The sequence below is a fragment of the Artemia franciscana genome, chromosome 8 (genome assembly GCF_032884065.1).
Source record: "Artemia franciscana chromosome 8, ASM3288406v1, whole genome shotgun sequence".
Taxonomy (NCBI): Eukaryota; Metazoa; Arthropoda; class Branchiopoda; order Anostraca; family Artemiidae; genus Artemia; species Artemia franciscana.
The window spans coordinates 11,798,987-11,825,783 of record NC_088870.1 but is presented as its reverse complement, the minus strand read 5'-3'; the positions used below and the strand labels follow the sequence as shown (position 1 = coordinate 11,825,783).

Here is a 26,797-nt window from a genome sequence, read left to right as displayed (position 1 = left end):
ATCTCCAAAAAGGACTCATTCGATTGGAAATTTAGACGAATAGTGCCCTTTTTAAGAGTCAAAAGTCATAGAAAGGTTAACCCCTCCCTCCATGTCCATCACATCCCCAAACATCCCCGATCAAAATTGTGAGATAGCTGTTTCGTTCAACGTAGTTGAAAAGTTTAGAGATTATGTCTTTGAGGATACTATCCCCCCTCACAGCCCTCAAGGCAAGGGTTTTAAGTTGTGTCCTGGGGGCATATAAGGTTTTTGTAGAAAGTGTTGTTGTAGTAAATTCAAAAAGGGCTCATTCAATTGAACATTGAGAGGGATAGTGCCCTTTTTAACCGTCAAAAGTGATCGGAGGGCAAATACCCCTCCCCTACGCCCATCATTGCTCCAAACACTTCTGATTAAAATTTTGGTATAGCCATTTCATTCAACGTAGTTGAAAGGTCCTGAAATTATTTCTTTGAGGATGACAACTCCCCCCTCCAGTCCTCAGGGCGAGGGCTATAGGTTATGCCCGTGGGAGCATATAAGGTTCCTTATAGAAAACGTTGTCATTGAAATTCCAAAAAAGGCTTATTCGAATGGAAATTTAGAGTAATAGTACCTTTTTCAATAGTCAAAAGTAATAGGAAGACAAACCCCCTCCTTCCATGCTTATCATTTCCCCAAACAAACCTGATCAAAATTTTAAGATAGTGGTTTTTTTCAACGTAGTTGAAGTCTCTGAAAATTATGTCTTTGAGGATAACAACCCCCTCTCGCCCCTCCCCCCAGAGCCCTCAGGGCAAGGGCTGTAAGTTATGCCCTGGTGGCACTTAAGGTTTTTCTTAGAATGTATTGTCGTAGTAAATTTCAATATGGTTCATTCGATTGAACATCGAGAGGGCAAGTGCCCTTTTTAACAGTCGAAAGTGATCGGAGGGCAAATACACCTTCCCTTAGCCCATCATTTCCCCAAACACTTCCGATCAAAGTTTTGATATTGCCATTTTATTCAAAGTAGTTGAAAGGTCTTGAAATTATGTCTTCGAGAACGACACCCCCCCCACCCACAGCCCTTGGGGCAAGGTCTGTGAGTTATTCCCTGGGGTCATATAAGGTTTTCCGATCAAAATTTTGATATTACCATTTTATTCCTGAATTTATGTCTTTAAGAATGACAACTCCCCATAGCCCTCGGGGGAAGGGCTGTGAGTTATGCCTTGGGGTCATAATCCAATTGAATAAGCCCATTTCAAAGTTTCTACGACAAGGCCTTCGATACGAAGTGCCTTGGTCTAAGAGCAAAAAAATTGTATAAATAAGACATTGTGCCCTCATCGCTCTTTACTTCAGCAGCGCTATTGCGCTGCCTATGAAAGAATATCCAGGAACTCTGAACAAATCTGCATTATTGTGACGGAAATGATCAGCGTATTTGGGGGTACATTTCCAGACGAGGGTTACACTAAATATCGTTTTTGTGTCTATAATTACCTTCACAAGCGAAATTTGTTCTCCTATTACTGCATGATGCAACTGATAACAGTAGAGAAAGAGAGTGGGTGGGTACAGCTTAATTGTGGAAACAAAATTTGTAAATTGTGGGGAAAATATACACATTTTGATTAAATTCACTTTATCCTACTTGCAGCAGACATTTCGTACATCACGTTGATGCATAGGTAAATGTCACACAAGTAGCGCTGGTATTACGCGAAATACAACTAATAACAGCAATAATCCTGCGCGCATTTATGTCAAATCTTTTCTCAGAGCCGGTTAAAAGAAATATTTAGAAAAATGAAAATAGCAAGAAGTCAGCATGCTATTGTACAAAGCGGTAGTTCTATATTTATGGGTTGTTTTGTGAATCCGGGACGTAAGGAATAGTACGTTATCAACGCTTATTAGGCATTCCAATGACAAATAGCCCCCCCCCTTCTCACTCCACTTTATCTTATATTTTTAGTGTTTATTTTGCAATTGCGAACTTTGTAATTCTTGCTAGCTAGACTTTTGTTAAAATTTGTTTTCCCTGTTTTAACTTTACGAGTTTTTATCGTTTGACTTTTTATTGATTGTAATTTTATGAGTTTTATTGACACTAAAGTGCGAATTCGGCCCTTTTAGGCTTGTGATAGCCACTTTGTTGAAATAAATATTATCTTATCTTAAATAAGAGAGTCGGAGTTTCAATTGAGTACTGGAAATAAAAATTGAAACAATTAAATGATTCCTAGAGCGGATCCCCTTCTGCCAAATTCCATGACCAAACTACAACCGGTTTGACCTCTCTAGCTGTAATACGAATATCATTGTAAAATTGCTCCAAATCGTCTTATTTTCTTTTTCAATAATATTTTTTTCTTTCAGGAAATTATATTATATGCATAACCTACCTTATTCTACCTTATTCTACCTTATTCTTCAATTATTCCATTTCTGTCCTATTTGCGGATGTAGAGGATGTATTTACTTCTAATTTTGAAAGTTTTAAAACAAGAGAATCTAATCTTGAACTGATAGATTTCACGAGGTAAAAGCTCCTAATATATCACGGTAAAAATTGACCTGAGCAAGTGTGGCGAAACAAGAAGCATATAATGTTTTTCAATTTTGCCACAAATTAGGCTCACGTTTTTACTTGATGATAAGTTTTTAAGGGCAGTATATTTGGAAAAATATTACTGTGGAGCATATTGTGAAGTGACCCCCTATTTTTTTCGTTTTATGTCTATGTTGAAAACGAGCAATGATTAGTTAAAAAAAAGAGTCTACCGAAAGTAAAGATCAAATTTGGCACTTAAAACGAGCAACAGGTTTAAAAGCTACTTAATAAATTAAAGTTTTTTAATATATTCCATACCCCTTGACTATATCCCATGCCCCTTGACTATCCGGATATGGATTCTTCTTGCCCTCCAAATATAAATACTGGAAATTCGTTCTTGAGAGGAACAATGGAGTGTTGGTGACTGAACCATCAGACTCTTTTTATCCTCAGTTTCAGGAATATGCACTCGGTTCAGCTGATGCAAAAGCTTTGGTATAGGTTCTGTTCTTTTTTTGGTATACTATTTACGTTCATTGAAACGACTGGCGCTAAATGAGGGAGTGAAATTGCTTCAGTTAACCCTTTCAGACCTGAACCAAGAAGGAGTTGCGTAAAAATTCTGAAAATAGCAGAGAGTGATCCTGGAGGTTCAACTAGAACAGGTTTATTTTTTTTAAATTTTTATTTCATTCCATATCCAAAATGTGAATGGTTACCATATGGTCACGTCAGGTATATACAGATACTATTTTAGGTGAAAATTTGTGAAACAGTTGCGATCTGAGTTCAAACACAGTCGAACTTTGCACTTCGAACACATGATTCGACTGGTTCCACCCCTAACGCACTTCTCATAGCGACACCTTCCCTTTTCAGTCGTATCCGGAAAATGCGAGGTCTGGTCAAACCTCTCTGATTCCGAAGGCATCCCGTCTCGCGAGGTAGTCGTATTGCGCATGGTCACTGATAAGGATGGTCTTCCAACTCGAGGACTTTGAGATACGCCAGTAAGAACCAACCCACGAGCAATGTCCATTTTGAAGTACAGCAGAGACATGTGCTGAACATTGATCTGCTTACACTGTCGGCGGTGTATCAGCCAGGCGTTGTTCACAGCCATGTCAAAGAAGTAGTACACAATCCTCATATACCATTTCTTAGAGCGAATGTCAGTCCTGTAAAGTTCCAGGAACATGTCAGCAAGATCTACGCCCCCCATTGATTTGTTGTAGTCACGGACGATTCGGGGGCGATCAACTTCGACGTATTTCCGTGTTGTGCCATCCCATCTCTGACACTTATCAATTGGGGTGACTGCACAGTATGAAGAAGCCAAATGGACTGGTTTGTTGTCATACCATTTCACTACCGATACTTCTGAATGTCTTTCAAAACGGAAGTCCACCGACCCTCGTCCTTTCTTCTTCATGCTGGCGTCGGTATCTAGAACAGCGCCCCTCATTCTGTTGCTGCGTATCCTACCACATGACTCGATGCCATATTCAACCCGGAGCTTGTGAATGAGATCGATGCCAGTATAGAAGTTATCAAAGAACAACTTGAAGTTCATGAACCTTGGCAGATTTTCTACAAGCCGAAGGACAACGTCAGTACCTTGGCCAAGTTCAGAAATTTCAACAGCTCCTTTTCCTGTATATATCTCTATGTCATACACTATTCCGCTGATGCCGGCTCTCGTGAAAACCTTTACACCCCACGAGTGGGGCTTGTCCTTCAAGTACTGTCGAAATCCAATTGTTCCTTTGAATGGGATCATCTGTTCGTCAATACTTTGGATCTCTTCAGGGTCTATTTTTTTCAGATTCTCCCTGAATGCGTCGTATAGTCTTCTGATCTTGAACAGTTTATCTGGACCAACCTCCCCTTTCGGTATCATTAAGGTGTCATCGCAAATGTGGAAAAAAGACCTCAAGCTGATGAACCTATCTCTGCTCATGGTATCAGCCACCGGGGAATATCGTATTCCATTCTCCCAGTACATTCTAATAGCCGGAAGTTTGAGAATGCTCATAAGCATTTGAACTCCAAGAAATCTGCGCAGCTCTTCAAGGGAAAGTTTCAGAGCAAGATTCTTCTTTCTCATGGCATTCAGATTCGTTTGGTCCACAATGTTTGAAAGAATGTCTTCTGTGATAAACATTCGGAAGAGATCAAGGGGCGTTTGTACCTCGTCATAGTGTGGCATAGAACCCTTCCATGTAATATTTCGAGGTTCGGGCTCCGTTTTTATCCACTTGTATTGCTTTGCCTCCTTCGCTACCTTCTTTTTTGCTACTGGTTTTGCCGTGACCTGAGGAGCATCAGTTGGAGTTACTAGACCGGCCACTGCTTGGGAAGGAGCATTTTTTTGAGCTCTTGTAAGGACAAAGGGTTCAGCAGGTGCAGTAACTGTTGCTGACTGTATTGCAGAAGAAGCTGACACTGGTGCTGATGATGTGCTTGAAGAACTGTTTGACGCTGTTGTATCATTCAAGCCCGGGAGAGGCAAATCGAATTGATCCGTGTCATCGCCATTGTCTAACTCGAACCTGCCAAGCATTGCTAAAGGGATGTCATCTGTGTGGTCGATATCCTCTTCATCTCTTCCGTCTTCATTGCCATAACAGTTGAGAGAACGTAAAGGCTGAAATTCTTGATCTGAATTGCCTGGAGCCCAGTTTGGGTCGTCGTCGTCGGAAGAGATATCGAGATCTGAATCACAATCAGGTATGAATAAAAGCCTTGCTGCTTCTTCTGCAGTCATTTTCTTGGTAACTCTTCTACTGCTTTCCTTGATCACGTCTCTCATCCAAGGGCTTGGGACCATGACCTCTCATGGAGTCAGAGCTCGTGCTTGGATCAGCTGAAAAGAAATTCAAGGCAAGTACATCACTTAATAATAACAATAATAATAGTATATTGCAATAAAATAGGCCATTGGCCTCAACACTTGCCTGAGGCATCCCACAAAATAGGTTTTTTACCCTTGTTTCAGTAAAAAGGAGGAACAGAAAGAAAATGTGCCTATTCCCGATCATAAAAAGGACTTGCTGCCTCGTTTGCTGTACAAATCTGCCTAGGTATGGTTTGGCACTGAATGCCTGACGTGACCATTTGGTAACCGATCGTTAGAAACCTTGTTTGCGGCTAAACTACTGCTCAGAATTAGACTAGTGATATCTCATTCGAAAGAACGCATTCTTAGCTACAAAATAAGATCATAATCAGGCTCTGAACTTACCAGAAACGTCAAGGTCATCGAGGTCGAAATCTGCACCTTTCCTCTTTTTCGACATTTTATATTTTGTCTTAACTTGGACGCTCGCTCGACCGCTCAGGTAAAGCCTTGAGGGACAATAAATTCAAACGCGACAGAGTCAAGCAAGCGCTATCTAGTGGAAAAGAAATCACGGTTGTGACTTTGTCGAGTCGAGAGAAAAAAAATAGGAGGCGAGCGGTATCCGTATGGTGACCACAGGCATGAAAGGGTTAAGTAAGAAGTAAGGCTATTGGTTGGCTTGGAGTGGAATCATGGGCTAAGCAGGGTTGCATCCTATCCCGTTTATATGGATATATTTTAATGAGCTATGCCCAGTAGCGTGGATTCATGAAAAAATTGTGGCTCACGCTTCTTGGCGTTGAAGTCCGTTGATAATAGCAGTAATAGTTTTAGTACTGCAACTGCAGTGTCCTAAGTGAATCCCCAAGGCCCATATTCCCTACATCTCTTCCAACCCTTAAAGTCTCGAGATATTTAAAACAAATCAACATACCTTTTAACTCTCAGTTCATGTTAACATTCAGATGGGGCCCAAAAGCACTATTATTCAGCAGAAATGGGGAGCTCAAATTACCTTTATTTGGGACACATAGGATCAATACCATGGGGAGATCCTCCTGATATACATTTTTCTATTGATCCTCTCTTCGGGAACTGTTCCCGAAAATGATATCATTTTTCTACAATCCTTAAACAGGCTTATGCCAGCTTTGCCTCTCACTTAGACTACCTGTCTTGGCTTTTTCTGCCATTAGCTATGTCTTAATGGGAACTTGATTTTGATTCAATTACAATCAATGACTTTAATTGATTTTTGTTTGGGAACTGTTCAGGAGCTGTTACAGCTTAGCAAACGGTTTTGGTCATCATCTCAGAACCAATGTCATATGGCACAACAGCCCATCATTCCCAGCAGAATGGAGCAACAAGTTGGTAGCGATGATGGGCATGATCACGCTTTACACAGTCTTTTAGTTGTTTCAAGGAGAGAACTGAAAACCTGACGTCTTCGCAGGATTACTCTTCCTAAAAGGGGACCAGCAATGACAAACAAATCTTATTTGATAAGATGAATAAGAAGTGAAAAAATTCGGAGAAAAGGATTTTGGGAGGAGTCAGCTCCTTAGTCTAACCCTCACCCGTACGTCACAGTTACTATTTACATTTTCAGGAGAAAGATGTTTGTATTCCAAGTGAGTTAATTGCATTTTTCAAAAGTTTTCTGTTTTCACTTGACAATTGTCCTCAATGTTTTCAAAAAAAATTAATGTTATTTGGTTCACTAAAACTACAGCTGGGTAAAGAATGGTCATTCAATCCATTTACCAGGAAAGTTCTCATATTTCTTATTTGAAAATTGGTTTGAGAATTTATTTCAAGCAAATACCTTAAACAATGGATTAAGTCCAAGTTACTTAGCTTTGGAAATTATTTTGCCAATTCATTACTTAGTCTTTAATAAGATTTTCGCAAAATTTTGTTTTTCAGTAAATTTCAGTTATCAAAAATTGGCGAAGAACAAAAACTAAAAAGTTAAAACGTTCTGATGCATCAGATGTATAAGAGTAAGAAAAGCTTTTATTTTTTCTTTTGATTTTGCTTTGATTTATTATTCTATGCGTTTGCGAGGAAATTTATCATTTGATTATCTGACACTTGTTTGAGAATTAATCTCGCGCGAAATTTTAGCCAAAAGAAAGGGATTCAGTCAAAGACTCTTAGCTTTGGAAATCGATGTTGGAATCCACAAAAAATAGAATAAAATCTCATATAATTACAAACATCTCAATCCCTTCCTGGATGCCGAGAACTACAAAATTTACAATAAATAAAAGTTCAAATAGGGATAAAACCTTATAATAGATAGTGATAAATATAAAAAAATACTAGATATTTCGGTCACAGATGCAGTTACTGTCATCAGCAGTAATACAGTATTGCTACTGATGACGGCCACTGCATATGTGACTGAAATATCCGGTATTTTCGGTAATTTATCACTGTCTATTAAAAGGATTTATCCCTATTTGAACTTTTTATTTAACGTCATGGAAAGGCAGTGTAGTCATCGAAATTACCTACACAATTTTTAAACATTAATACTTAAAGTGGTCGTCACTACTACTTTCAGACGCGATCTTATCTCTCATCAATCAATAAGATTAACAAATACTCCTCAGCCCCTAGCCTCAATGGAAACTACCCCATCATAAAAAAATGAAGGAAAAATAAAAATAAACCGATAATAACAAACAAATCAATGCTCAATGGGTTTATTGAAAAAAAAATGTCACATTAAAAAAAAGTTCCATCCATTCCTGGATACTGAGAACCACAATGTTTATATTTTTAAACATAAATACTTAGATTGGTCATCACTCCTATTCTGCAACACGATTTCACTTCTCATCAATCAATAAACAGCAACATACTCTCCTGCTCCTAGTTCTATGGGAAACCAACCCATTATATAAAAATGGTGGGAAAATAAAAACAAAGAGTAAAAAAAGACAATAAGTTCGTCCTTCGTAAGATATACTTTTAATTATGTTTATGAAATCTAATTCCAGTTTGTACAAATTGGAAAAGAATAAAAACTAAAAAGTTAGAAAGCTCCTAAGCATTAGATGTGTAAAGAGAAGAAAACCTTGTATTTTTTAGGATATGATGGTGAAACTATGAAAGCAGTTTTAAAGGTTGTTAAGCCCTATAAATTTGAGAAAAAAAGCTCAACGGCCATGATGGGAAGCTTATTTATTTTGCTAAACATACTGTTTTTTGTCTCTTCCAAATTTGGGATTGGTTTCAGCATGCATTGGAAATATTTACATATTCTCACAGTCATAGGTTTTAATGCTACGATCTTGGCAAGCATTTTAGTTTTTTATCTCTTTTGTTCCAGCTTATTAGTGGCAAATTTATGCTACCACAAGAATTAATTACCGGCTTAGATTCAGGTCTTACCACGCCTTACATTAAAATTCATTTCCATCTCGATTTATGTAATTATTCCTTAGTTATCAACGTATCTTCTATAAATGTCTCAATTTCATCAAAATAGTTTATTCAACTTCGTTGGATGTGTAGGTTCTCATGTCTATGCTGCGTATGTTGCATAGGCCTATGATATATAGGCCTCTCAATTTTTTGTTGCCATGCCTAGAAAACTATCCATAAGATTCCCACCCAATCCCCAACCATTCTTTAATGTATAATTTTTAAAATGATGGATAAGCCTAAGCTTGCTGTTAATCATTTAAAAAAAGATTACTTATCCTCTATGTTAACTTTTGAAACACACGAACAGTTTTCAAATAGTCAAAAAAACAGGTTAGCATAATCAAACAGTGAAGAGCATTTTCCAAAAAGTCAAAATACACCTATACCATTTTCTATTTTTGCTTCGGAATTCTGCCCCTCCCCCTTTGAGGCAGGTGCTTCAACGTGGGAATAAACAACCTACGTCATAGTGCGACGCCCTGTGTGCCTCCAGAGGCATTGTTGAAACTAAGGTCTACGGTCACTGCTTGCTTTTAAATAGAGAAACAATTTTTTAATGTATATTTCTGCCACTTTTAAAACCATTTCTATTAAACTAAATAAATTAAAAACGCAAGTTTTTTTTATCTGAGAGTAAGAAGCGACAATAAAACTTAAAACGAGCATAAATTATTCCGAATATTAGAGGGGCCGTCCCCTTCTCAACGTCCCGCTCTTTACGCTAAAACTTTTTATTTAAAAAAAATAGAGTTTTGACAAAAAATCGCACTTTAGCGTAAAGGTTGGGGTATTGAAGAGGCGACAGCCCCTTTCATATACGGAATAATTTCTGTTCGCTTCAAGTTTTAATGTCGCTCCTTACTTTTAGTAAAAAAAAAGTTTTTTTTATTTAGTTTCTGAACGTTTTTCAACTAATATAGGTTCAAATTTGGCTCACTGTACATTTTTACATAGTGTGCAACAAAATTTGCATATTAACTTCGGCAAAATTTCTTCCCCCCCCCCCCCCTCCGTGTAAATTTCATCTGGGAAATTCACCGATTTTAGGCTCTGTAATATTAGTTACGGTCATAAAAAAACTAACAAAATAATATTTCTAAGAGCTGAAATCATAAATAAGCTACATGAAATTGTTTTTCTTTGCCGTAAAACAGTAAAAAACAAAACAGATATTGATATGTCGTTGTTGTTGTTGTTAATAATAATAAACAGCTTTTGAAATAATCGCAGGCCTATTAAACAGTTTCAGGGAATGTCGCTACTGCAAATTCTACATCCATTGTCCCACTTTATAAATCAAAGAAAATGATTAGTTAGCAATTTCATTAAGTAGCGTAAGGAGCATGGTATTGAAAAGGGGATAACCCCCTTCATATACGTAATATTATTTGTCCATCTGAAGTTTTGATGCTGCTCCTCACTTTCAGTTGAAGAAACCTATCTATTAATTTAATTTCTGATCTTCTTTAAACAAAGCCGGGAAAACCGACTTTCCCCTCCATTTAAAATTCCTCCCATTCACGTTCATGTACAGTTGTTGCCAAATAAAATACCCCGGTCCCCCACCAGGAAAAGTCTCCGCGATAAGTTCCATTTTAGCTGAAAATTACACCCGGAAAATTTCTTGTGGACAATTACGGCTAAAATTTTTTCTTAGCCCACTTTCATTTGAAAAAAGATTTTCATTTCTTATTGTTATTAAAATCATGCCGAGATTTCTCCTCTATCGAAAATTGTTCCCACAAATACCCCCCACCCCAGGTAGAAAGGTGCTCTCGTAGAAAATACCCTCTGGAGAATTTATCATGTGGAAAATTCCCCCATGGAGAATTTCTCCCGTGAAAAATTCTCCCATGTACAGAAGGAGAATCTAGACAATTACAACCCGAGTAAATATTTCCCCGGATAACTCCTATTAGTATCCCCCATATAAAATTGAGTTGGCAAAGAGAAAGTAAGACAAATAAAAAAAAAATTGTATAAGAGTCCTGGTAAATTTCCCCAATACATAATTTAAATTTTGGAAAGTTCACTCCCCGAGAACTTCCCTTCACATGGAAAATTGTCCCCGTAGAAAATTCCTCTTGCAGAAACTTCACCCCTTCTACAAAAAAATGTCTGTATACTTCCCAATAAGAAATACTGTACATAAACAATGGGCGAATTTCATGAATTACAAACCTTTCCGCAGGGGCTGTGGGAGCTATGTTATCCTCAAAGACATAGTTACTGGGCTTCCAAACTATGCTGAACAAAACTGATATCTCTGAATTCAGATCGGATAACCTTTAGAAAAAAGGTGGGTGGAAGGGGTTCCAGTTGCCCTCTAATCTTTTCAATCACTTAAAACGACCACTATAATTTTTATCTTCCATTTGAATGAGCCCTTTCTTAATATTCTAGGACTATCGGTTCTATGCGATCAATCCCGTAAAAAACAAACGAACAAACAAAATTACAAATAGACACGCATCCATGATCGTTCTTGTGACAAAATTAAATTAAAAAAAACAAGTTTTTCAACTGCAAGTAAGGAGCGACATTAAAACTTAAAACGAACAGTTCCGCATATGAAAGGGGTTGTTCCCTCCTCAACGCCTCCCTCTTTACGCTAAAGTTTGACTGTTTCTCACAACTGTAGTTTTTAAAACAACAAAAATTCTTTAACTTTTAGGGGGTGTTTCCTCCTATTTTCTATAATAAGGCAAATATTCTCAGGCTCGTAGCTTTTGATGGATAAAATTATAATATAATTTTGATGGATAATTTGATGAGACTTATATATTTAGAATCAGCGTAAAAATGTGATTCTTTTGATGTAGTTGTTGGTATCAAAATTCTATTTTTTAGAGTTTCGGTTACTATTGAGCCGGGTCGCTCCTTACTACAGTTTGTTACCACGAACTGTTTGATATACAAAATTCCACATTTCTGCAGCTGGGAGCTTGAATCTTTTGCAATAGGGATCACTTATACGCTTAATATGATGGTGTGATTTTTATTCTGATGGTGTGATTATATAGTGTGATTATGATGGTGTGATTATGATCGTAGGATTTGATGGTGGGATTCTTATACTTTCAGGAGATGTTCCTCCTCTTTTTGAAAAATCAGGCAAGTTTTCTCAGGCTTGTAACTTTTAATTGGTAACATTAAACTTAATGGTTTGTATATATTTGGAATCAAAATAATAAGCTGATTCTTTTGATATATCTATTGGTATTAGAATTATATTTTTAGAGTTTTGGCTACTGTTGAGCCGCATCGCTCTTACTTGCAGTTTGTTACCCCGAACTGTTTGATTACACTGCACAGTGGTATGCTAAAGTACGCAGCGTACAACCATAAGGGAGTATAACCCTTGAAAAATGGTATATTTCATTATAAAAAATTTTTATACCTCAAACATAATGCCTATCCCATAATTTTATTTATTTTTGTATTTTATTTCTAATTTGGGCCAGAGCTGTTCTCAGTGGCATAAAATTGCAGGAAAAAGTTTTTTTTATAAGGTTTTTTTTTTTAATTGTGTAAAAGTAAGCTTCTGTAAGGGAGCCAGTTTTGCCCCCCTCCCAGAAATTTCCTCTCCCCTTGTAGAAGATCCCCATGAAAAATTCCACCGTGAAAAAGTCCAACCGCAGAGAATTCCTCCTGGAAAATTCCCTACTGCGAAAAATTCCCCCACCCACAAAATTGAACAGCCAAAGAGAAAGTACAAAAGAGGTACTTTAAAATGTCGATCAGATGTCCTAAGGCGTAACAAAAGGGTCAGATATCGAAACAGTTTTAGGACAGCGGCTGGTTAGTCACAATCCTGGACGCTACAGTCCATACAAGACGCATTGTTAATCCAGACATTTATGCTAGATTTTACTTGGTTGATCCAAATGATTTTTCATTAGATTATGTTTGGTTATGTATCATTTAGGATCAGGTTCTATAAAGGAGGGGAGGTGGGTCTGCTGGGGGGATGCCAGGTGTCTAAATAAGCACACTTCAATATCCAAATTGTCTTATTCGTCATGAACCTTCGTATAAATATAGGAAAGGGTGTAGTGGGGATAGGAGTTAATCTGTCAATTCCCTTCATTTAAACTAAGCTGGGACAGGGGTGCTGCGGGGAGACACCTCCCTTTGTATTATACAAAATGTTTCATGTTTTTTTTTAAATGCTTCATTTAACTAAACTGATTTGCCTCATATTTCTTCAAATTATACAAAGTGATGTGTAAGCAAAAATCAATCATATGAAGGAGTGGCGAAGGGGCATGTGCCTTAAATAGTCAATTTTAATTCCCGAATGCTCTAACATTCATTGAACCTTCATATAATGTAGAATGAGTTTTGGGGAAGGAATAGGAGGGGTCAGAAATTTATATCTAATCCCTCTTGATTTCTGGGAATATTTTTGGTCTACACCTTTATTATTGGTACTAAGGGTGGGGTAAAAGTATCGCTTTCATTGCTACAATCTTATGTTTATGTAGTATAAACGTCGCATTCACGTGTCAACTGGCCCAGAGGGGGAAAAAGAGAAGCAGGACATCATGGGCCTTGCCAGGGAATGTTTGGGGTATAGGGGGGGGGGGGCGAGCAAAAAACTACCAGGAGCTTTATTTTCACCGATTTTAAATGGTAATTTTCCTCTTTTCCTACATAAAATGTTTAGATGTATTTGAACAGGCGTGTCCAATGTATTTCGAAATCAGAAAAGACTGTTGTGTAGGTCATGATGGTTTCGGCCACGTAGAAGACCCAGTCACACCCTGAAATTCCTTAGTAAAATGATTATTAAGAACATATCCAGAATAAACTACTGTTTATAAAAATTTTGATTGAATAATCAAATCTTGTCCAAATTTGACTTGCAATACAATATTTGAATTCTCAAGTAGACAATTGAAAAAGCGGGAAGTTACCAACCAATTTACAATTATTGATGCATACACTTTAACAGCAATAAATCGTGTGTTTATGGGCTGGTAGCCCACATCATATCTTGGTTAAGCCTGGGCATGATTTGAAATAATATTAAATAAAAAATAAGTTTTTTTTAACTGCAAGTAAGGAGCGACATTAAAATTTATAACGAACAGAAATTATTCCGTATATGAAAAGGGTTGTCCCCTTTCATTTTAATACATGAATATGACGTCTTATTCAATATAAATGTTTGCGGTTCAGAGAAAAAATACTGTTATTTGGGCCAGTATGATGCTGGTTGTACTCAGTGGAATGGCAAACTTCTGTTTCAAATTTGCTTATGCACCTCGGTTGTGCCTGAAAGTTTTGTGTGTGGAATAGTTACTTCGATCCTGAAAAGAGGAAAGATTCCGACTGAGTGTGCATCTTACAGGCCAATAACGGTTTCTTGCAATATAAGCAAAATTTTTGAGTATCTTCTACTCCCATCAGTTAATTCTTCGGCAGATTTTGGTGAAAATCAGATTGGGTTTTCAGCTGGGGTAGGTTGCCAGCAGGCTCATCGAGTTTTGGCTAATGTTCTTACTGAGGCTACTAAAAAGGGATTCGAGTTACATTTATGTGCTTTGGATCTCTCCAAAGCCTTTGACACTGTTGCGCATTCCCAAGCTATCTTTTCCCTTTTTAGTCACGGTATCAACATATCGGTAATTTTTCTTCTTAGATATTGCTATTCAAATTCCTTTTTGCGGATTAAAACGGTTATGAGGGTTTCAGATAGTAAAATTCCAATACGACGTGGGGTCCGGCAAGGTGCTGTCCTCTCCCCCTCTATTTTCAAACTTTGTATATCATCTGTCCTTTCCTCTATCTCACCTACTTGCATCCTTAATTCTGTAAATATTTCTTATCTTGCCTGTACGGATGATATTCTTTTGATCAGTAGGACTAAAAAAGGGCTCTCTTTGTCTGTTTCAACAGTAGCATCTAAACTTCATGCGATTGGACTTTCTCTTAATCTTTCAAAGTGTGAATATCTTTCATTTAATAGTAATATCACTACTCCTCTAATCTGTGGATCTTTTTCCATCCCGTCGGTTTCTTCATTTCGGTGCCGGGAATTAACGTTAGTAAAACTCTAAAATCCTTACGGACTCTCACTGTTGCTGATTGCAAGAAGAAAATCCAATTAAGCTACTCTAAAATTGTTGCTAACCGAGGTAGATACAATAGAAAGTCTCTTGCTAAATTAAACTCGGTTTTTACAGATCATTCGGTTTTGTTTCTTTCTGGTATTTACCCTATTTTTCATAAAAAAGATATCAGTTCAATTCGTTCTTATTATTTCCAGTTTTCCCTTTTCTATTGTATCTGCCTCCATGGTATAGGAATAGGAGCCTCAAATCTATTTATAGTTTCCCGGATATTGGGTCGAAGCTCACAGAGCTTGCTGGCAAAATACCCCAGTCTACTTATAAGTATATGGCCGCCCACGGAGGCCTTACTCGTTTGCTTTTGTCTCTTGTTTTTTCTGTTTTGTGTAGTGTTTGTTTTGTTTCTTTTATTGATACTCCGCTTTGATTTTTTGTAGCGGGTCAAAAATAAATTATTATTATTATTATAGTGGAATGGCAAAAGCGAGGATTGTCACACGTACATATACTAATATGGTTATTTGATAAAATTGCTTCTAATGAAATTGAAGATGTGATTTTCGCTGAAATACCATGTGTACGGCTAGAGAGGTCAAATATGACGTTGGAATTTACAACGGATATTTATAACTGCACTTTAGTTATGACTGAAGATTTGTGCTTATCTATGGCAAACAAACTTCTCAAGCATTTGGGAATGTCTTCACCTAATCGTACTGCTGCTATTTCTACATGTGTAGAATTGGATCATGAACAAAGTTACAACACGATTGATCTATTGTCGTATATACAAACATATATTTCTAAGTTAACGTCTGAACAAAAAGGCATTTATGATCAGATAATGCATTGTGTCGATAACCAAGTTGGAGAAATCTTCTTGGATGCGCCAGGAGGTACTGGTAAAACGTTTCTAATTAGATTGCTTCTGGCATCAAATCGATCCAAAAATGACATAGCGTTGGCCCTTACGTCGTCCGAAATAGCCGCAAAGTTGCTGCCTGGTGGGATAACTGCTCAATCCGCTTTGCAATTGCCTCTGAATATGCAGTCTACAGAAACTCCCACGTGCAGTATTTCCAAATCATCTGGGATGGGTAAAGTATTGCAGCAATGCAAACTTAAGATCGATACCTGCGGATGAAATTAATGCTTGCCTGAAAAATTCTTATTTATGGGCACACGTAAATATATTAAAATTAACTATGAATATGCGTTTCCGATTGCAAAATGATCACTCTGGTGAAACATTTTAAGATCAATTGCTGGCAATTGGAAACGGAATGTTCCCAGTTGACTCAATTTCAGGACATATACAACTGCCTTCTGAATTTTGTTATTTAGTGACGTCAAAAAATGATTTGGTTAAAAAGGTATTTCCGAATATTCTAATCAACTATAAAAATCATAAATGGCTAAGTGAGCGAGCGATTCTGGCAGCCAAGAACAAAGACGTCCACGCCGTAACTTGCCGTAAAAAAAGGAAAGCGTAATAGAGGCAACAATCTTGACACGACCTTCCGAGGGTGAGGCTGTTCTTATTCCTTGCATTCCCGTGATTCCAATGGATCTGCCTTTTCAATTTAAAAGATTGTAATTCTCAATTCGATTAGCATTTGCAATCACCATCAACAAAGCTCAAGGGCAATCATTGGAAAAATGCGGTATAGATCTTAATACGGATTGTTTTTCCCATGGACAATTATACGTTGCATGTTCTAGAGTCGGTAAACCGGACAATCTATTTATATGCACAGACAATGGGACTGCGAAGAATGTCGTATATCCACATGTTTTACGCAGTTAAAATTTAGCATCTTGCATACGTGTTGCCTTATGGGGTGGGGCTTAGGCTTGTGGCTCAGAGAGAAATTACCAAAAGAGGGTGTGTTGATGTATTACAAGAGCAACGCGAAACCTGGCTTGCGGCTGCAAGAGAAAGTAAAAAAGAACGCGTGTCGAGGAATTACCAGAGTATGTCAGAAGAATTACCAGTTGTATATCCGCAAGTTTTACGCAGTTAAAAATTAGCACCAAACGTGTTGCTGGGGCACGTTCCGGAAAAAAAAAATAAAAAATAAAGAAGAAAAATAAAATAAAAAAAGAAGAAAAAACTAAAAAAAGGTAAACAACTAAAAAAAACTAAAAAGAAAAAAAAAAAATAAAAACTAAAAAAAAGAAAAAACTAAAAAAGAAAAAAAAAGAAAATTAAAAAACAAGGGATTACAAGAATTCAAAAACATTAAAAAAGAAAACCAAAATTTTGAAGCTTATTAGATATCAGTGTTAGAAATTGGACTTGCTTTAATAATGAAATATCTTTGAAAAAACTGCAATAGAACACAAGGGACAATGAGAATCCATATATAGAAGCCTGCTGCGTGCCGTTGTGGCGCCCGGTGGCGAAGCCGCCGGGACCCAGCTAGTCTATATATATACAAATATTTTGTATGTTTTTTTTGTACCCATATGACGTCATCATAGGTATTTAAGGCTTTGTATATGACGTCATTATAAGTATATAAGGGGGCTATTCAAAGAGAAATTTTAGTATAAATCCTACAATGACAGAAGACAGTCGAGGAAGCTACTCAAAGAGTTACTGTGAGAGTTTTAGTTCCCTTTTAAGGGTCAAAAGTGATGGAGGACAGCTAGCCCCCCAAAGTGCCCTCTTTACCCTAAACACATCTGATCGAAATTATGAAATTTTGTTATTGTGTAATTGTGTAGTTTTGTAATTGTGTAGCGATTTTATTAAAAAATAGTCCAAGGAACATACAGCAATACCTCCAGTTTTAATACAGCCCTCCAGAACCCAAGGAGCAAGGGTTGTAATCTATGCCCTGGGACACATAAGGTTGTTATGGAATGGACAGTTGTCTAGGCTTCAAATGGGGCCCAGAAGATTGGGTGCTTTTTCAAGAGTCAAAAGTGATTGGAGGCAACTAGCTCTTCCATTCCATCATTTCCAAAAACAAATAAATCAATAATTTGGAGACGGCTCTTAAGGTCAGCATTTTTGAAAAGTCCGGTAATTACGCCTCTGGTGAAGTCCATCTCCCCCCAAAGCCCCCAGGACAAGGGCTATAAATTAGACAACTCGTTCATTGTTTGCATATAGTATATGTTATTGAGAAAGGTGCGCATGATTGATGTTAACTTTCTGAAACGACGAAGGGCATTCAGGTAAGCCTTTCAGGAAATGTTGAGTGTAGTGATGAACTAACTCAAATCACTTATGTACAGGTTGTCAAAAGGGCGTAACTCAGAAATGGCTGACTATATTAAGTTGGAACTTTCAGGAAATGATAATGGAGTTGATCAATTGACCAAAAATCAAATATTACACGCTACTGCTACTACTACTACCTACTATAACTGCTACCACTACTACTACCACTAAAACTACTGCTTCTGTAGCGAGGACTACCAAGGCTGAGGATGTTGAAATGAATACATGAGGAACATTGAGGGGAAAGCTGAACTAAGTCCAGACATAATATGTGCATACAGATTGCTAATATAGGAGTATCAGCAATATTTTTGGAACACCTTACCGTATCACAAAAAATTAAGTAAAGAGAAAACTGGTTTTAATTTCGACAAAGCAGTGAACAAAAAATAAAATATAAAAACAAAACTACACTTTAACTAAAAAAAATGAAAATATTCCGAATATTTCGGCCCCACGTCCAGGACCATTTCTCAACGGAAAAAAATTACAAACGACAAAAAAAAAAGAAGAAAAAGATGCTTTTTTAAAACATAACAAAAAAAACACGAAAACTAAACACACGAAAAAAATAAATAAAGTAAAAAATAAATAAATAAGAAGAACAACTCACATTATAAATAAAAATTCCAGCACTGATGGTAATAGTTTAAGACAAAACCAAAGCAAATGTTTATAACGAAACCATGGGTTCCTTTCCTCTGCAGCAATCGGTGTATAAACGAGAATCTATTAAAAGTGAAAATTATATTTACATGAACATAACAAAAGAAGGTCGCCAAACCCCAGGTCCACCACCCCTAAAGAAGTCTTACAGGTTAATTAAACAAATTTATGAATTATAAATTGAATGGATTTTTTTCATTTGCTAGTTTAGCTGCAGTCCGTTGACTTCTAACAGCATTGACCTTACTTTGACTTTCGTTTGCAAGGTTATCACTTGTTTTGGGACAATTATGTAAATCACTACTCGTTGAAGTTTTTAACTGTCTTTAATTAAAACTATTATAAATTGAGTTTATCTTGCAATCCCCTTCATCTCTATTAATACTAATACCCCCTTAGATAATATTTTTTATTTTTATAATTCCTCTGAAACTTCGTAAAAGTCCTACAGACATATCAACAATTTTTGTCTGATCAAATAAAGTATTGTGATGAGGAACATTATACACGTATTCCGCTATAGTGGATTCAATTGTTTCAGGTTTTTTATTATGTCTTAGCGAGCAATCTATGGCATTTTTGTGTTGCTGTAGCCTATTTTTTAAATTCTGCTGTGTTCTACCTACATAAAATTTACCACAAGAGCATGGAATTTTGTATACCCCCTTTTGTATATTTCTTGGAACTTTATCTTTTCCATTATTTAGCCATGAGCTTATAGTATGTCCTGATTTAAAAGCTGTTTTTATATTATGTTTTTTAATTCTCTCCTTAATTTCTGTGACAACATTGGGATATAAGACAAAGTTATCTAATTTTTTTTAGTTGACCCATTTTCTTGTAATATTACAGGATCCATTAACTTTTTTTCCTTTTTTCAATTATTTGAAAAATCATATTTTTCAATAATTGGGGGGTAGCAAAACATGATACCCCCCCCCAAAAAAAAAACCACAAACATTGGAAGTCACTGGTCGAAAATAGGAAATCTAAGATGTCTGATTAGTATTTCTGTAATCTCTATTAAAATTCCTATCCGGATATTTATAATTTCAGTTGAAGAGAGACTCCTGTTTATGGTAATATCTGTTTATTATAAGTTTGACTTGAGTGTGCATTTTAATTCCTACTCGTTTTAGCATTTACAGGGGCATATAATGCAAAACAGTTTAGGTGGATAAGAGATAAAACATATTTAAATACCCGCCCCAACACAAATATTTGAAGTCCCCTGTTAAAAATAGAAAATTCACCGTGTCTGATTAGTATTTCTGTAAATAAAAGGTAAAGAGTACGGCATTAGACTTTACAGTCCCTACCGGGGTGCTGATCTCCGTTTCTTGGCCCTTCAGCCAGGAAGTGCTATGGGGGAGGGCTGGGGGCCAACCATTCTGTGCTTTCGCACAATCTTCCTGTTTATCTTCCCCAGATTTCTCCAGGTACCCATTTAGAGCTGGGTCGACTCTGGCTGAGCTTACAGAGTCAAGCCATTGACCCCCGTCCCAAACTAAATAATTGGGTACACTAGGATTCGAACCCTCGCCCTCTCAGAAAAAGGATCCCGAATCCAGTGCACCAACCCACTCGGTTTGGTGCTGTAAATCCCTGTCAAAATAATTCTAGTTGAAGAGAGACTCCTGTTTGTGGTAATATCTGTCTATTATAAGTTTGACTTGAGTGTGCATTTTAATTCCTACTTGTTATAAGAATTACGGGGACATATAATACAAAACAGTTTAGGTGGATAAGACACAAAACATATTTAAATACCCGCTCCAACACAAATATTTGAAATCTCTTGTTAAAAATAGAAAATTCACCGTGTCTGATTAGTAGTTCTGTAAATCCCTGTCAAAATGATTTTAGTTGAAGAGAAATTTAGGCTCTTTGTTTTTTTTGCTTTGAGTTAGCTTTTATAAAAAACCTAAGCTTCAACAACCGTTTCAACGTTTAAAAACTAAGTAATTTTTCAAGCACCTTCGTTTAATATATTTTTTAAATAATTATTTTATATAATTTTTGATTATTTTATCCATTTATGATCGTTATTGAAACTGTTAAACAATTTTCAAGCCAGCTTAAATACTTTTTTTTATATAGAATTTCTTGGCAGTTTTGGTGGCAATAGTAAATTGGTAGCTACATGAAAATAGACCGAATTGGAAAAATGCCTCGATTAAACAGGTCCTTAAGAAAAAAAAAATCTGAGATGCGCTCAGACTTTGAAAGAGTATGATTGCTATTTACGTACAACTACACAAAATTATGATTGAGTACGAATTCTTGATAATAATTAAGGTATATACAGCATAATTAAGTTTAAAATTAACCTCACAGCTCTTTTGCGGTTTAGTTGTAGTCTAAAAACCTGAATTTGGGCGAGGCCATAAATTGTCAAACACTGAAGTTTTATTTTATGCATTTGGAATTATCTTGAGTTTTGCACTAATAATGTAGTAAATATCAAGGTTGCCAAACATTTAGGTGTTTTAAATTTCCTAAAATTAGGTTTTGCTTGAAGGTGTCCCTAAGGAGGTTAATTTTAAGGATTAGTAATTAGCTTTGAAACGATCCACAGAATTTCATTAAGGTATGTAATGCATGCGTGACTTGAACTACGAATCTGAAAAGGAAAAGATATAAGGATAGGAAAGGCCTGACTTCAAAAAAATAATAAAAATTAGTGGGTTGTACAAAAAAATTTGGAATAACCTGAAGTTTTGAACTAATAATGTAATAAATATCAAGGCTGCCAAACATTTAGGTGTTTAAAATTTCCTAAAATTAGGTCTTGCTTGAAGGTGTCCCTAAGGAGGTTAATTTTGATGATTAGTAATTAGCTTTGAAACGATCCAAGAAAATAGATTTAAGGATAGGAAAGGCATGTCTTCGGAAATATAATAAAAACTAGTGGGTTGTACAAAAAATGGAATAACCTGGAGTTTTGAACTAATAATGTAATAAATATCAAGGCTGCCAAGCATTTAGGTGTTTTAAATTTCCTAAAATTAGGTTTTGCTTGAAGGTGTCTTTAAGGAGGTTAATTTTAAGGATTTGTAATTAGCTTTGAAACAATCCACAAAATTTTATTAAGGCATGTAATGCATGATTTGAACTACAAATCTGAAAAGGGATAGATCTAACGGGAGGGAAGGCATGACTTTAAAAAATAATAAAAATTAGCGATTTGTACGGAAAATTTGGAATAATCTGGAGTTTTGAACTATTAATGTAATAAATATCAAGGCTGCCAAACATTTAGGTGTTTTAAATTTCCAAAAATTAGGTTTTGCTTGAAGTTGTCCCTACGGGGGCTAATTTTAAAGATTAATAATTACCTTTGAAACGATCCACAGTGGGCAGCTTCACTTACCTTGGTAGTGTTTTAGTAAAGACAGTGGGAGCAGTGAAGATGTTAAAAGTAGAATAGCCAAGGCTCTGGGTGTTTTTTCACAGTTGAATTTTTTTGGAAATATAGGATTGCAAACTAAGAATAGAATATTGGAAGGTACAGTGATGACGGTGGTCAAACATGGCTCTGAAGCATGGGTGCCCCGAAAAGCGGATGAAGATTTAAAAGATGTTTTCCAGAGAAGTTGTCTGCGGATTGGTCTGGGTACCCGGCTGACTGACCGTATCTCAAACAGTAGGCTGTAGAAAAATGTGGTACATTCCCGCTTTCTAGGGCTATAATGAAAGAAAGGTTGAGATGGCTAGGGCACGTTCTGTGGATGAAGGATGACAGATTGCCGAAGATTGTCCTTTTTGGCCAGCCGTCTGGGGCTAAAAGAAAAGCAGGTCGTCCTCGTTTGGGGTGGGAGGATGTCATAAAGAAAGATTAAAAGGAAATAAGAACTTCCTGGAAGGGTTTAAAGAGGGAGGAATTTAATAGACTGGGATGGAGGAGGAGCGTGCACAGCTGTGTTAGCCTCAGGCGGCTTGGTGGCGCGGTGAGTCGTTAGTAGTAGTTGTAGTATAATGCTTTACCTGGACAATAAATATTCGCAGGAATAGATTTAACGGAGGGAAGGCTTGACCTTAAAATATAACAAAGATTATTGAGTTGTAAGGAAAAATTGGAAAAATCTGGAGTTTTGAACTAATGATGTAGTAAATATCAAGGTTGCAAAACATTTGGGTGTTTTAAATTTGCTAAGATTATGTTTAGCTTGAAGCTGTTACTAAGAAGGTTAATTTAAAGATCAGTTATTAACTTTGAAAGCGACTCTTAGAATTTTATAAAGGTATATAATTCATGACCTAAACCAAAAACATGGACAGAAATAGCTCTGGGGTGGGGGTAATATTTCAAAAATAATAAAAAACTAGGGAGTTATACAAAAAATATAAGACTTTGTACAGCAAACTGTATAGATGGATAGATCTATAAACCATCTAATGCAACATTAAATTTAGGTAAAAATGCAGGGACAAAAAAAAATACACAAACTAAAAACAGAAAATGACGAACAGGAGACCACTACTGATTAACACTAATTTATAATCTCAAAATATGCAAAGAGGACACAGGCCAAGGCTTCGTCCACCTACAAGTCCACCTGGTTTGAGCTAATTTGTGTTTTCTTAGTTGGCGGCTTTGAAAGACATTCTAAAATAATGCAAGTTTTGATGGGGAAAAAAGCCAAACTGAAAAGTACTGAGACGTCTCAACAATTTAGAATTATTAGAAACCCTTATACAGGGTCGTATCCAGGATTGTTTTTTTTCAGGCAAGGAGGAGGGGGGGCTTACAAAAAACTTTAAAAACACATGAGTACTTCGTTATATTCATTTTTGTTAAGCTTTTACGACTTGTAAAAACATTTGGGGGGAGATTCAAACCCCCAATCCCCCGGATGCGGCCTTGCCCTTATATGATGCTTCATTTGCCCATCTGCCACCGTGTGATGACAAGAAACATCCAGAACTATTCAAATAAAATCCATCAATGTGAACCTTTCCCTACTTGATTATTTGAAAAAGAAAAACAATAGTTTGAAGCTTAGTAGATGTCTTTGTTAGAAATCGGAATTACTTTAATGACCAAATATCTTTGAAAAGACCCCAATATGAAAAGACAGCAAATTGTCTCAAACTGTCTGCAGTTGGAAGACAAGCGACGACGAGTATCCATATACAGAAAGCTGTCACCTGCCGAGTGCCAGAGTCCGGTGGGGAAGCCACCGGGCTCCCAGTACTTGATGTATATGTTCCTTAGCTGTACCCTTTTGAAAATCTGCAGGCATTTAGCGTCTTTGATTTAGTTCAACATTCCCCTTAACACCCCTAAAAGTCTCACATTAGTGAAATTAGCCTTTTTGGACACCCAGGACCAAACATGCCCCCCCCCCTATCTAATAGTAAAATATTCATAAAAACTAACGGGTAGCTTGTATAATTTGCAGCCCTTGCCCCAGTGGCTGCGGAAGGGTCAAATTATTAGCGGAGGCACGGGTATTGGACCTTTCGACTGTTTTGAACAAAACGGCTGTCTCATTATCGGGTGTCTTTGGGAGGACAGCCATCAAAGGGCTTGGGAAGAGAGTGGGTTGCCCTCCATTCACTTTTACTCTTAGAATTAGCATTAAAACTTCCGATTTCCAATCGAATGAGCCCCATCCAAAGTTTATGTGATAATTCTATTCATACAAAGTGGGCTGGTGAAAAAAACTGAAAAATAATACTAGTATATTGAAGTCATATTACTCTTTATTTAGGCAGCGTTATTGGGTGCCTTGATTATAAAAACACTACCATATAACTAGCAGAAATTTACATCAAAACAGAAAGTGGCTACGCGTCTCCCTCATTCTGTAACAAGGGATCCCATAAAATCAGGTTTGCGGGTAAATACATAATTTCCTTTTATGGTAATATTCACTCAAACTTCATGAAGAACAAAGTAAAGTAATCTTAATGAGGATATTAATACTAATATACGAGCTTGCTAGCATAGGTTCATACATTTATATGGTAGCAGGTTTATCTTGGGGTTCTTTATTACAACCCCATTAGGCTATTCTTAGCTACATTATAATGTATTTATAATTAGGTAGGAGGGTGTCAATTCTCATCATGAATAACCATTTTCGAAAACTATAGTTTCGGTTACTCTGCCCGATACAGCAGGATCGAGTAGAAACTTTCAGTGACAGTTTTGATAAGAGGGACAAACAATTTTGCGTTGAGAGGAAGGGGGGGGGTAACAACTTTCTTTTTTATTCCCTCTGTGGTTATTTTATGTCGTCCGGCAGGCTCTGTTGGCAGTTTGGACCTAATACTTATGATATTCCAGCAGTTCTAATGCTAGCACTGGCAGTTCCAAGGAATATTTACTGAACATTTATGTTGACACATTGATACTTATTGTCGAAATTGTAATTGTAACTTGGTCCAATATCATAGCATTTCCGTCAAAATACCACAAAAAATGTATAAAAATCAAAACCACAACATCGGAAACGATCTGTCATACTATCCAAAAGAATAGTTTTGATCGGTGTTCATGTATAGGATGCGGTTTCATATCATTTCAGCAGCAGTTCTTATACACATTCAGGACACCGCTTAACTGAACTACTTTTCCCATTATGATCAAATTTTCCGCTTTTTCTCTGGAAGGCGGGAATAATACCAGTTAGCTTTTTCACTCAAATAATTTAGTTTCAAGTTTTTTTTATGTCGCTAATACTTTTTCTACCGTCATTACGTAAAATAATGGAAAATAGAGTACAAAGTGCTAATAACTGGAAAAGAGTGCAATTCTGGTCCATGGAGGGTAAGAGTGTAATGAGGTAAAAAATAGTGGGCTGTACACAAAGTGTGTAAGTTGCCAACCTTGGGTACGCTAACCGTATTGGGTATCAACGCCAAAGACAGTCTTCATTTTACAGCCGGGGTTGTTACTTCAAACATAAAAACTATATTTACGATTCGGAGGGTTGGTCAGAAACAACTTACAGCGGAAAAAGGGAATGAAAATTGTTTATTTTAAAGGTTTAAAAGTTATATTGTTGCGAAAGGAATGGTTATAGTACTGCCTTTTTTGTTCTTGAGTTCTGTTCGCAGTACGTATCAAGCAACGAACGTGCAGCGTGGACTACAAAAAATAGTTGCTATTATCTTTACCTTAGCTTTAACCGTTTTTTGTTTATTTTGAGGGTACTGTTGTGTCCACACTACATAGAATTGTCTCTCATACGGAACCCCCCCCCCAACTTCAGGTGGGTACAGCCTAGAAACAAAAAAAGTTGAAGCTATCTCTTTATACCCCTCCCCCCCCCACACACACACAATACAGAAATCAAAGTCTTGAGTCACTAAATTTGCTAAGAGGACGAAGGATGGTGAAAATTCAAATTAATTGGCAAAAGCTGTAGATGTTGACTTCATGGTTACTTTAATAGAGGTTCAGTAAACCACTATACTGCTATAGATTCTCTGTGTTTGAACAAAGGATTTGTTGAACTGAAGTTTAATACTGGTAAAAAAAAAGAAAAGAAAAAAAACTCCCCTTGAATTCTTCAAATCTTCCACAAAGGTTTCTACACTATATTGGTGGTGAATTTGAACCTTTATCTAGAAATGACGAATAATTTTTTTAGTCTTTCTATAGAATTTGAATTGAGAGCAAGTAAGCTTACTTTTCCTACTCTGCCTTCTTACATTTAGCCTAGAAGCGAGTCAGGTTATTTGCTTGAGCAGCGTTTGATTAGGGGGAAAGTCCTGTGTTATTAGAGATATCTGTCCTAAGAGAAAGAAAAGTTTTTCAGACGATTTTTGAGTTTGATGAAGGTGGCCCTAACAGCGGCGTCTCTGACGAATTTTATTGGAAAAGATCGGCAAACTGAGGGCTACATGTAACGAGAGAAGAACTTATGTTGCTTTCTGACTGAATGATCAATGCTGGAATTTCAGTCTCTGCACACATAAAGAGGCAGATGCATAAAGAGGCAGTGATAATGGTTACAAACTTCTACTGGTTGAGTTGGTAGACACGGATACTCTCGTTT

General features: G+C 36.8%; 2 protein-coding genes across 3 annotated transcripts in view; one reads left to right on the top strand and one right to left on the bottom strand.

Moving 5' to 3' along the window:
- LOC136029981 (uncharacterized) overlaps window positions 1-26,797 on the top strand; it is a 170,317-nt gene that overhangs the window by 1,665 nt on the left and 141,855 nt on the right. The window lies entirely within an intron of this gene.
- LOC136030609 (piggyBac transposable element-derived protein 2-like) lies at window positions 3,276-5,294 on the bottom strand. The gene has a single exon (XM_065709677.1). It carries the CDS (start codon window positions 5,292-5,294, stop codon window positions 3,276-3,278), a length of 2,019 nt encoding a protein of 672 aa, XP_065565749.1.

What these genes read in the sequence shown, in the direction of transcription:
- LOC136030609 (XM_065709677.1), bottom strand. Translation starts at nt 5,294, where the DNA reads ATGACTGCAGAAGAAGCAGCAAGGCTTTTATTCATACCTGATTGTGAT.